The sequence below is a fragment of the Ochotona princeps genome, chromosome 4 (assembly GCF_030435755.1).
Source record: "Ochotona princeps isolate mOchPri1 chromosome 4, mOchPri1.hap1, whole genome shotgun sequence".
Taxonomy (NCBI): Eukaryota; Metazoa; Chordata; class Mammalia; order Lagomorpha; family Ochotonidae; genus Ochotona; species Ochotona princeps.
The window spans coordinates 7,924,611-7,937,144 of record NC_080835.1 but is presented as its reverse complement, the minus strand read 5'-3'; the positions used below and the strand labels follow the sequence as shown (position 1 = coordinate 7,937,144).

At 40.0% G+C, this 12,534-nt stretch overlaps 1 protein-coding gene across 2 annotated transcripts in view; it reads left to right on the top strand.

The window, feature by feature from the left end:
- The window catches only part of LOC101523324 (mammaglobin-B-like), a 233,567-nt gene that overhangs the window by 84,790 nt on the left and 136,243 nt on the right, over nucleotides 1-12,534 (top strand). The window contains exon 3 of one of the 2 annotated variants that reach the window (XM_058662930.1): nucleotides 51-255. The exons of the other annotated variant lie outside the window; for it this stretch is intronic. Within the exon in view, the coding sequence (XP_058518913.1) occupies nucleotides 51-89 (39 nt within the window). The 3' untranslated portion in view covers nucleotides 90-255. Of the gene's footprint in view, nucleotides 1-50; nucleotides 256-12,534 lie in introns of those variants that run through there. 2 annotated transcript variants of the gene reach the window in all.

Below are 12,534 nucleotides of genomic sequence, written 5' to 3'. Positions count from 1 at the left end.
ATGAAGAGAGTGTTGAAAAGCTATGTCACCTGTTTGATTTTATTTTGCAGAATATAATATATGACAGCGTGTACTGTGCTCCTTTTTAACTGTCACAAGGCCTGTTTCTCAGTGGAATCCAGACTATGTTCCGCAACCGTGTGCAGACTGCCAGAAACCACAACTCCATTTCTTTTTCTCACTGTAATCATAAAGCTGCAAGACAATTGTTGAAACCTGAAGTACATTTGATTTCAATAAACTTCTTGCAAGGAACTGCCAAGTTCCCTTTTTTTTTTCTTTTTTATTATTTATTTATTTATTTATTTATTTTAATTGATTACATTGCATTATGTGACACAGTTTTATAGGTACTGGGATTCTCCCCCACCCCTCCCCAACCCCCCCATGGTGGATTCCTCCACCTTGTTGCATGACCACAGTTCAAATTCAGTTGAGATTCTTTCATTGCAAGCATCTACCAAGCATAAAGTCCAGCATCTTATTGTCCAGATAAGTTCAACGGTTTCTTGGGGAGACCATCTCTGGTCTGAAGGTAGAGCTGGCGAAGTATCACCCCGATCAATTAAAAGCCCCGACATTACATCAGTAACAATTTTTTTTATTAATTATTTTGCATTATGTGACAATTTCATAGGTTCTGGGAATCCCCCCACCCCTCCCCCTCCCCTCCCTCCCTCCCCCCTGGTGGATTCCTCCACCTTGATGCAGTATTACAGTTCAAATTCAATCAAGATTCTTTCCTTGCAAACATATACCAAGCATAGAGTCCAGCTACTTATTGTCCAGATGGGTTGAACAGTTTCTTGGGGAGACCATTTCTGGTCCGAAGTTAGAGCTGGTAGAATATCATCCCAGTCAATTAAGGGTCCCAATATAACATCAACAGCAATTTGCAATATTATGGAATTGACATGGTTTTCTTCCACCATAAGACTGCAAGGGTTTACAGATCTCTGTCACTGACCTGTGTGTGCAGAAAATAACGTGGCATCAAAGAACCAAGGATATGGGACTGGGCAGATTGTTTTGATCTTCCTTTGATAGATTTTTATATTCTCATTGCATTAATCACATTGTTTTCTGAGAGATAATCATAGGATGGAACATTAGGTGGGATGGGCACATATGTTATTGAGAGCAAAGGGCAGTGCTGTCTATAAGCCCCAATAATTATTTGCATTCTTGTCTGGGTGACTGACTAGATCCTGTCAGAACATTACTTGCCCCAAGATTTCAAGACCCAGCCAGGCCTTGTGTATCAGCCACCTAGGCACTGCTGGGACACTGCTCCCTTCCCTTGCTTGACTGAAGCTGGGAGCCAGACTGTCTTCCCAGACCTGTGGGGTCACACTGGGCTCACAGTCTCCTGGGCAAGTGCGTCCAGATTGCCCCTACTTAATTTCAAACAGCTGCATTTACATTCTACTGGATACAAAGCTCCTTCTACTGGCTTCTTGATATCCTACCACAGAAGTTTCTCTCTGAATTTTTGGTTCATGTTTATAATTATGTTGGAAAGGACCCTCCAGAGTTACCTGCTATACCTCTTTGCTAACATTACTAACTTTACCTTCTCTAAATGCTTTGAAATTATTAACTTCGTTTAACTGTCCATGGCAAACATAAAAACATCAAACTAGTTGATAAGTGAGGTTAGCAGAAAGGGGTAGAATAACTATTATTTTCTTTTCTTTAACTTGAAATCCCCAAGAGTGAAGTAATTTAGCAATTTTTAGAATAATATGTATTATTTTATTTAAAAGAGTTACTGAAATAAAAGGAGAGACAGAGATAGGGAGACATTCCAATGCTGGTTTACTTCGAAGTAGCTACAATGGCTGGAGCTGGGCCAGTCTATGCTAGGATTCCAGAACTCCTTCTGGGTCTCCCTTGCTAGTACAAGGGCCTAAGCATTTGGGCCATCTTTGCTGCTTTGCCAAGCACATTAGCAGAGTGAGGATCAGAAGTGAGGCTGCTGGGACTCATACTGATGTCCATACGGGATGTGGGCAGCACAAGTGAAGGATTAGTGTGATACACCACAGTGCTGGCCCTGGGCACTATGTCCAGGCACCTGTGTGATAAGGTGATGATGGAAGGAAAGTTCTGGTTCAGATTGGATGACTCTGCAACAGAAACACTGCCGGTCAGCTGTCATTAAGGCAAAGGGTACCCAATGAATTCTTGTGAATGTACACAGCTATAGCTACTGTATGGTTCCCAGTCCCTTTATCTCCTCATGTCATCTACCTTAAGATCTGCATTGACACATGAAACAAGACAAAATAAAACTGTACAGACTAAAGAGAAACAAAATGACAGACTATGGTAAGAACACATTTAAACAGATGCAGAATCATTAGAATGGTGAAGCAGAGAGGCTGTGATCCCAGGACAGGACCATGGCAAAAGAACACCTGGAGACCTGTGGACACATGTAAGCAGTGTTGCAGTAACCAGCCACCCCAGCACAGGTCAGCGATTGGTGACCAGAGCTCTCCCAGTGGCCTAGGAAAAAGAGAAGTTCACCAAGAGCTCAGGAAGTAAAGCCAGGAGTAGACATGCCCATCCCCCCGATTTGCCTGATTTGACCATGAGCAGAAGCAGAGTGGCAGAGTCCTAGCAAGTAAGTACTGAACCAGGCTGGATTTCATGGCATATACCTCCACCAACGCCACATCAGGTGCCTTTTTGAGTACTGAGCAAAGGTTGAGGGGCTGGAGTAACCACAGCAATGGATAAGGGCTAAACCATGTGTGAGCTCATTACTGGCTCAATACATTGCACCAGTCCCACAGGGAAAAGCACCCATTTTTCATCCTGCAGTTTCCACCCGAGATAGGTCTTCATAGCCCCCAGACCCCAGCAGGCACAGACACTCACCAGTACTATATGGGGGGGCCATCTTGTATACTGAGAAAAGAATGGAGAGCTGGAGGTTAAGAGTGACCTCCACATGTGCTAAGCTAGGAGACAATCCATGTCCAGCTCAACACATTGGACTGCTACTGCAGAGAAATCAATGCTAACTTGACACCCTGCAGATTCAGCTCAAAATAGGTCTGGGTGGCCTCCAAACCTAACAGCTGGCAGGTCCAGACCTCCACCAGTGGCATCTTGGATGCCATTTTGTGCAATGAGGAAAAGAACAAGCTGTACAAGTGCTGCACCAGGAAAGAACTCACTTCCAGCTCAATGCATTGCATACAATTGTCTCTCAGGGAATCAGTACCAACTTGGCATCATACAGGTTCCACACAAAATAGATCCAAGTGGCCCTCAGAGCTAACACAGAGCAGGTTCCTGCAATCAGCACCACAGATAATCTTGTGGTTTAAGACAGTTGGCGTCAAGATAATCCCAGGCACTGCTCAAACTGGGAGTGGGGGAAAAGCTGTCCAGGGAACAGTATGGCCATAGCACAGGATCACCAGGGTTGGAAAGTAGTGAGCCAGGAGTTGGCACTATGAAGACCACAGTGGAAGCCAGCATAAGAGCCCAAGAATGAAACACATGGAGGAAGTGGCACCAGTGAACCAAATGAAGAACAGGGTGCTGAACACATAACTACAATTAAACTTCACACAAGTGGGCAACACAGTGTAGAAACGGGTCCTACGGAGAAGAATCTGCTGACCAGAATTACAATGACCAACTGAAAGAAGACACAGAGGCACAATGAATATTACGGAAGACTTACTTGCAAACGAAGCAGATGCCTTTGTCAACCACCAAGTTAACTGAAAAAGATATTTTTTTAAAATGGGAGATAAGAAATTTAAAAGCCTTGTTATAAAGTTTCTTATCAACAAATGAGAAGCACATACAGGAGTCAAGCAATTCAAGGAATATGTCACATGGGAAATAGCAACACTGAAACAAATCAAGCTGAATTATTACAAATGCAGGGAACAACAGAGCAAATTAAAAATTCAGTGGAAAGCCTCAATAACAGATGAGTGAGGGGCCCAGTGTGGTGGCCTAGTGGCTAAAGTCCTCACCCATATGGGTGCCGGTTCTAATTCTGGCAGCCCCGCTTCCCATCCAGCTCCCAGCTGTGGCCTGGAAAAGCAGTCAAGGGTGGCCCAAAGCCTTGGGATCCTGCGTGGGAGACCTGGAAGAAGCTTCGGGCTCCTGGCTTCAGATTAGCACAGCACTGGCCATTGCAGTCACTTGGGGAGTAAATCAGCCAATGGAAGATCTTCATCTCTATCTCTCCTCCTTTCTGTATATCTGACTTTGCAATCAAAAATAAAACAAGTGCCCTGTGGCATAGCCTAGTGGCTAAAGTCCTCGCCTTGAATGCACCAGGATCCCATATGGGCGCCGGTTCTAATCCCGGCAGCTCCACTTCCCATCCAGCTCCCTGCTTGTGGCCTGGGAAAGCAGTTGAGGACAGCCCAAACCCTTGGGACCCTGCACCTGCGTGTGAGACCCGGAAGAAGTTTCAGGTTCCTGGCTTCAGATCGGCTCAGCACTGGCCGTTGCGGTCACTTGGAGAGTGAATCATCAGATGGAAGATCTTCCTCTCTGACTATCCTCCTCTCTGTATATCTGACTTTGTAATAAAAATAAATAAATCTTTAAAAAAAATTTTAAAAAATAAAACAAATGTTTAAAACAATAATAGATGAGTGAAGCAGAAGAATCTCAGAATGGGGAAAAAATCAAAAAGGTCAAAAAATAACTGAGTCAAGCTAAAAATTCAAGAATAAAGAGGCACTACTAAAAGGCCAAGTATGAGTAGTGGGAGTTTGGGAAGGCACAGAGAGAGAAGCTGGGTTTTAAAATGTGTTCAATGAAATAATAAAGGAAAACGTCAATAATTTAGAGTAAGACTGGGGAAACAACGTGCAGGAGGGACACAAAACTTCCAATAGTATTGACCAAAGTGATCTTCGCCATGACACATGATAATCAAATTCTCTTCAGTTGATCACAGGAAAAAAAGTTCTTTAAATATGCACATAAAAAAAGTCAATTCACATATAGAGGAGCCTCAATCAGACTCACTTCTGACCTCTCAGAGAAAATTCTACAGTCCAAAATGGAAGGAAGTAACATATTCCAGATCGTAAAGTGGAAAAATCGTCCACTCAGAATCACTTATCCAGCAAAGCACTTCTTTGTCTTTGAAAATGAAATAAAATGCTTCCACAGTAAAGAAAATTTCAACGGAATCATCTCTTCCACACCTGCCCTACAAATGATACTTAAAGATGTTCTATTGACAGACAAAAGGAATAGCACCTAAACAAACAACAAAAAAAGGCAAATGTGGAGAACATCCCAACAAAACAACAGAAGAAGAATACATCAAATCATGAATAGTTAATTGAAAAAATGACAGGACAAAATACTACCCATTGATATTAACCATGATTGTAAATGGCTTAAACTGATCAATCAGGTGTCATTGATTAGAGGACTGGGTCAAAAACCAAAACCCATCTATCTTTTGCTTACAAGAGACACATCTCACCAACAAAGACCAGAGGAAACTAAAAGTAAAAACATGGAAAAGGAATTTCAGGCTTGTGGAAATAAAATCAAGCTGGTGTAGCCATTCTAAACTTACACAATATAGACTTTAATGTGCAAAATATTAATTGAGTTGAGGAAGGACACCACATAATGATTAAAAGATCCACTTAGTCAAAAGAAAATTGGCATAATAGATATACTTGCATCAAATTCCAGGATCCTATCTACAAGAAACAAACATTAATGAATTCAAAGGGAAAATCCGACTCCAATGCAATGATAGTGGGGGACTTTAATTCCCTGTTAACATCAATGGGCAGGTCGAAGAGACAGAAACTCAGCAAGGAAACAACAGGATTCACACCAACTCTAGAGCAAATGGATTTAGTTGATATCTACTGAACCTTTTATCCTACAGACAGAGAATATGCTATTTTTTCCCATCAATATAAGGAAATTTCTTCTTTCTGAGGCTACAACATAGCCTCAGAAAATTTTATAAAATCAAAATCATACCATGCATCTTCTAAGATCTTCATGCCATGAAACTAGTGGCCAACAAGTCAAAATACCCAGGAAAACATGCAAATACCTGGAGACTGGATAATATGCTACTAAATGAGCAATGTGTTAGAGAGCAAATCAAAGGGGAAATTGAAAAATTGCTTGAAACAAATTAAGGCATCACAAAACATATCAAAACTTATGAGAAACAACCAAGGCAGTGTTAAGAGGAAAGTTCATCTCCATCAATGCTTATGTTAAGAAATTAGAAAAGCACCAAGTAAATGAGCTAAGCTTACAGCTGAAGGAACTTAGAAAAAAAACAGCAAAGCAATCCCAAGATTAATAGGAAAAAAGAAATAAACAAAATAAAGGAAAAATAAACAAAATAGAGACCAAAAGAACAATACATAAGATCAATGAATCAAAGAACTGGTTCTTTGAGAAAATCAATAAAATAAGCTCACTACTAGCCCAAGCAATCAAAAAAGGAGGGAGAAGTTATCAATACCATCAGAGACGAGAAAGGATATATAATGACAGATACCGTGGACATACAGAGAATTTTTAGAAACTATTACCAGCAACTAATCTGAACAAATCTGAAGACCTAGAAGAGATGGATAGATTTTGGACATATATAATCCACCAAAATTGAATCAAGAAGCAATTAATAATCTAAATAGATCTATAACATGATTCAGATTGAATCAGCAATTAAAGCCCTCCCAGCCAAGAAAAGTCCTGGACCAGATGGCTTCACTGCTGAATTCCACCAAACACTTCAAAAGAAACTGACCCCAATTCTCCATAAGCTTTTCCAAATAATAGAAAGGGAGGCAATCCTTCCATCTCTTTCTATGGAGCCAGCATTACCTAAATATCAAAGTCAGACAGAAACACAACAGAAAAAGAGAACTACAGACTGATACCCTTGATGAACATAGATGCAAAGATCCTCAACAAAATACTAACCAACAGAATCTAACAGTACATCAGGCAGATCATACACCCAGACCAAGTGCGATTCATCCCTGGCATGCAGGGATGGTTCAACATTCACAAATTAATAAATGTGATAATACCACACCAATAAATAGAAAAATAAACATATGATCATCTCAATAGATACAGAGAAAGCATTTGATAAAATCCAACACCACTTCATGCTGAAAACCTTAAGATAGGCATACAAGGAGCACTCTATAACACAATCAAAACAAGATATGAAAAACTCAAGGCTAGCATCATATCAAATGGGGAAAGATTGGAGGCCTTTCCACTAAGATCTGGAACTAGCCAGGGATGTCCATTCTCACCACTACTCTTCAATGTAGTATTGGAAGTCCTTGCCAGAGCTATTAGGCAAGAAAAGGAATTAAGGGAATCCAAATTGGAAACCAGGAATTGAAAGTATTTCTATTTGCAGATGACATGATTCTCTACTTAGGGGAACCAAATAGAGGAGAGGAATCTTAAATACCTAGGAAGTAAGCTAACCAAATATCTAAAAGATCTCTATGATGAAAACTATAAAACATTTTTTTAAAAAAGGAAATAGAAGACCTTGAAAAATGGAGAACAACATCATCAAAATGTCCATATTACCAAAAGTAATATACAGATTCAATGCAATCCCAATCAAAATCCCAACAACATTCTTCTCAGAAATAGAAAAGATGATACAAAAGTTCATTTGGAAATACAAGAGACCACGAATAGCCAAAGCTATCCTGAAGAATAAAAATCAAACTAGATGAATCACAATTCCAGACCTCAAGTTATACTAAAGAGCAGTGGTTATCGAAACAGTCTGGTATTGGTACAGAGACAGAGAAAAAGATCAATGGAACAGAGTAGGAACATAGGAACACCAGACGGGAGCCCACACATGTACAGCCAACTAATCTTGACAAGAAGACTGAAAACAATCCAGGTAAAAAGCCTGGTCTATTCAACAAATGCTGTTGGAACAATTGGATAGCAGCTTGCAGAATTAAGAAGCAAGAACCACACCTGTCTCACAAAGTACAAAACTCCGCTTTAAATGGATCAAGAACCTAAATCTACACCCAGAAACCATCAAAATATTACAGGAAAACATAAGAAGCACTCTCCAAGATATAGGAATGGGGAAAGACTTCTAGGAAAAGACACCAAAAGCACAGGCAGTAAAAGACTAAATAAACAAATGGGGCTACATCAAACTAAGAAATGTCTCTATAGCAAAGGAAATGAAAGCAACAAATAGAATGACAGAAAATCTTTACACACTACACAAATGAAAAGAACATAATATCCAGGATTTACAAAGAGCTTCAGAAACCCAGGTACATTAAACAAAACCTGCAAAGAAATGGGTAAAGCAAATGAGCAGGCGTTTTTCAAAAGACCAGATTCAAACGGCTAACAGACATATGAAAAACTGCTCAGGCTCCCTAACTGTCAGGTGAATATAAATGAAAACCACATTGAGGTTCCATGTAACACCAATGAGATTGGCTTACATTCAGAAATCTACTAATAACACCTGCTGGCATGGATTGGGGAGAAAAGTACCCTCTTTTACTGCTGCTGGGAGTGTAGGCTAGTACAACCACTATGGAAGTCGGTATGTAGAGTGCTAAGAAAACTGAAAATTGACCTGACATATGATCCAACTATCCCACTGCTGGCAATATATCCAAAGGAAGTGAAATCTACATATGAGAAAGCAAACTATAATCCTATATTTACAGCAGTATAATCTACAATGGTAGCGACATGGAAATAAGCCAAATGCCTATCCAAAGAGGAATGATTAAAGAAACCATGGCACATTTACTCCATGGAATACTACTCAGTCATTGAAAGAATGAAATTCTGCCCTTTGTAACCATATGGTCCAACTAGAGACCATTATGCTCAGTAAATTAAGTTAAACACATAAGGAAAAATATCATGTTCTCTCTGATATAAGACAACCTTCATGCAAAGCACAAGATCAAAAATACATGTGTAAACACGCATTTATATATAGTCATCTAGAGGAACTGTGTAATAGATATTATCATACAAGATATAATGCAGTATGCACCCCTACTTTCAGATCAAAGATGAACTCCCAATGAAACTGGTATATGTATCCTGACAGTAGGATGCTGGACTCTGCCATTGTCCTTACCTACAATATCAGGATATAGTTAAATAGCTGAATGGTGGACTTATGACTGCCTTTAAGGACTGTAGTATGGGACCTGGCATGAAAACCTAGTAGCTAAAGTCTTCGCTTCTTATGCACCCAGCATCTCATATGGGTACCAGTTCATATCCTGGCTTCTCTACTTTCCATCCAGCTCCCTGCCTTGGGCCTGGAAAAGCAGTAGAGGATGACACAAAGTCTTATGAACCTGCACTCAAGTGGGAGACCTGGAAGAAGCTGCAGCAGTTGTGGCCACTTGAAGAGTGAACCAGCGGTTGGAAGATATTTCTCTCCTCTCTGTAAATCTGACTTTCTGATAAAAATAAATAATTTCTCAAAGAGATAGGTCTGTAGTTTTCCTTCTCCGTTGGTTCTCTGTCTGGTTTTGGGATTAAGATAATGTTGGCTTCATAGAATGAGTTTGGAAGGGTTGCTTCCTTTTCAATTGTTTTGAAGAGTTTGTAGAGGATTGGGATTAGTTCTGTTCGGAATGTTTTGTAGAATTCTGTAGTGAAGCCATCTGGGCCTGCGCTTTTCTTTGGTGGGAGATCTTTAATCACTGATTCAATCTCTGCTTCAGTTATGGGTTTGTTCAGGTCGTTTGTTGCATCTGGGCTAAGTTTTGGCAGGTTGTGTGAGTCTAAGAACTTTTCCATTTCTTGGTGGTCTTCTGATTTGTTGGAGTACAGTGCTTTGTAGTAACTTCTAATTATGTTCTTAATGGTTGCGGTGTCTGTTGTTATGTTGCCTTTTTCATCTTTGATGCTGTTAATTCTTGCTTTCTCTTTGTCAGTCGGGCCAGTAAAATGCAGTTCTTTGTGGCCAAATGGGCCAAACTGGAAACCATAATGCTAAGGGAAATGAGCCAATCCCAAAAGGTTTACTACCACATGTTTGCCTTAATTTGATATGATGTTATGTATAACATGTTATGTTATGTATGTTATATATAAACTAAAATTGAAATGTCAATGAGGTGGTCACAGAAGGTGGTTAAGAAGGTGGTTAAGAAGGTGGTTAAGGTGGTTATTTTTAACATATTGGCTACTCATTACTATGTCAATTAATTCCATAATGATGTAAATTTTTACTGATGGTATGTTGGAGCTTTTAATTGATTGGGATGATACTCTGCTGGCTCTGTCTTCAAACCAGAGAGGGTATACCTAAGAAGCCATTGAACTTGACTGGACAATAAGATGCTGGACTCTATGTTTGGTATATGCTTGCAATGAGGGAATCTCAACTGAACTTGAACTGTGGTTATGCAACAAGGTGGAGGAATCCACCATGGTGGGAGGGTTTGGGGAGGGGTGGGGAGAATCCCAGTACCTATGAAACTGTGTCACATAATACAATTTAATTAATGAATTAAAAAAAGAGGGAAAAAAATATAAAATTTAAAAAAATAATTTTTTAAAGGATCATATTATAGTAATAAAATAGAGGAAATCAGTGCTGAGGAGAAAAATCTGGTGGAGGGCAAAAATCTCAGAGTCTTTGGAACTATATCACAAAATAAATTAATTAACCAAAAAAATTGAATTAAGAGATTATAAAAGGAGAAAAAGAGGATGTTGTAATGTCATGCAAAGAGGCTAATATGCTCCAAGAAAATATTAGGACAAACTGAAATCTACACAGCACTAAGCCTAGCATCATCTGACACATCTGAAAAGTTTGATATATTGCTTAAGAACATTTATTATCAAAATGTGTGATAAGACATAGTAACAAACATAAGCAGAGTATATTGCAAAAATGAGGCAATACTTAATAGGAACACAAAGTATCTTGTCATTAGGGCATGAATAAAAATAAAACTCTCCAAAGACTCAACAGAGAATGAAAGCATTTGTCATGGGCATTCTCCAAGTGTGGATGATCCTTCTGAGGAGACAGGGACCCGAGGTGTGATGACTGTGCCGAGGAAGATCGAGACACGGGAGATACAAGGCAAGTGAAGCAATGCACACTTTATTAAACTCAACAGGGTACCTAGGCAACCACAGAAAGCTCCTGTAAAGATAGCCAACAAAGAAATGAAGTAACAATCACCGTAGCAGCAAAGGAATAAACATGTTTTTCAGGAACGGATTCTAACAATCAAACCAACTGAGGAAGATGACGTGATTTGCTACAAGCATCTAATGAGAAAGGAGGCACAGGGAGGTGCTGCTCCTTCCAAGCCATGCTTGGCCAGTAAGATAGACAGTCCCATGCAAGAAGCCTGCTTCCTGCTAGCATTCTCAGCCTGCTGAGAGTGTATGAGTTCTGGGGTCCTCTGGCATCTGATGAACTGGTTCAGAGGCACACATCCACATCCAAGTATGATGATGATTCTGAAGAAGATATGATTCAGTGGCACTGAGTGGGATCTAGAAGAAGATAACAAGTAGGAGGAAGTGAAGCCCTTCAGGTGTGTGGAGGAGCCTGAGCAGACACCTGGACCTCAGGGTGATCCCAGAACACTGGAGAACAGAGAGGCCCACACTCCTGCCACCAACTTGCTTTTATGGAACCTACTGTCAGTTCCCTGAGTGTTATTCTTCTAGTGCTACTCCTCATTGATCAGCAGAGAAAGTACATTTAGAAAAAAATTTAGTAAGATATGTATACATGAAGAAAGAAGATTTCCTGTATTTCGTTTGCACGATTTTAAAAGTTGCAATGATACTTTCCACTCTCCCTCCCTTCTTCCCATCTCCTTTCTTTCTTTTGCTCTTTGTAACAGCATTCTTTCAACTTACCTTATAACCACAAGCTTAATTCTCCACTGATTAAAGATTTCAAAATCTGAAAGTAGAAAGGCCACTATGCATAAACAAAAAGGTGGATCATCTTTATTGTAAGCTGCTGAGCTGTAACTGGGGAATGTGGAGCAGCAACCTGATCTTGCACACATGTTCTATGGGCAATCATTACCATTTAGCTATGACAATCAAAACCACATCCAGACCACCTCCACAGGAAGGGTGCATGGATTATGTGCCTTAGCACTGACTTGTTGCTCTAGCAAAGAAAGTCTGACTGTCAGTTCCTCTATAAACTTTTCTGATTCCCCTAAAACCTATATATTCACAACTGTGAAAGACCGATAACCAGAAGGATCATATGATCATTGGAAGAAAAAAAAATCCTAACCTGATGGAGAAAGTCTGGTTAGAAAATCAGCAATCTCATGTGGACCACATTAAGCTCATAATCAAACACTTCAAAGAAATGTCAAACCGAAGAAGGTTTGTGGTCTTAGAGGGGAAAAAACACAAGGAGAGTCATCCAAGGACTGACGCCTTGCCCTTTTTCTGCTTCCAAATATGTTTCCTGATGCCAATTCTTTAGACACAATGAGGTTAGATCAT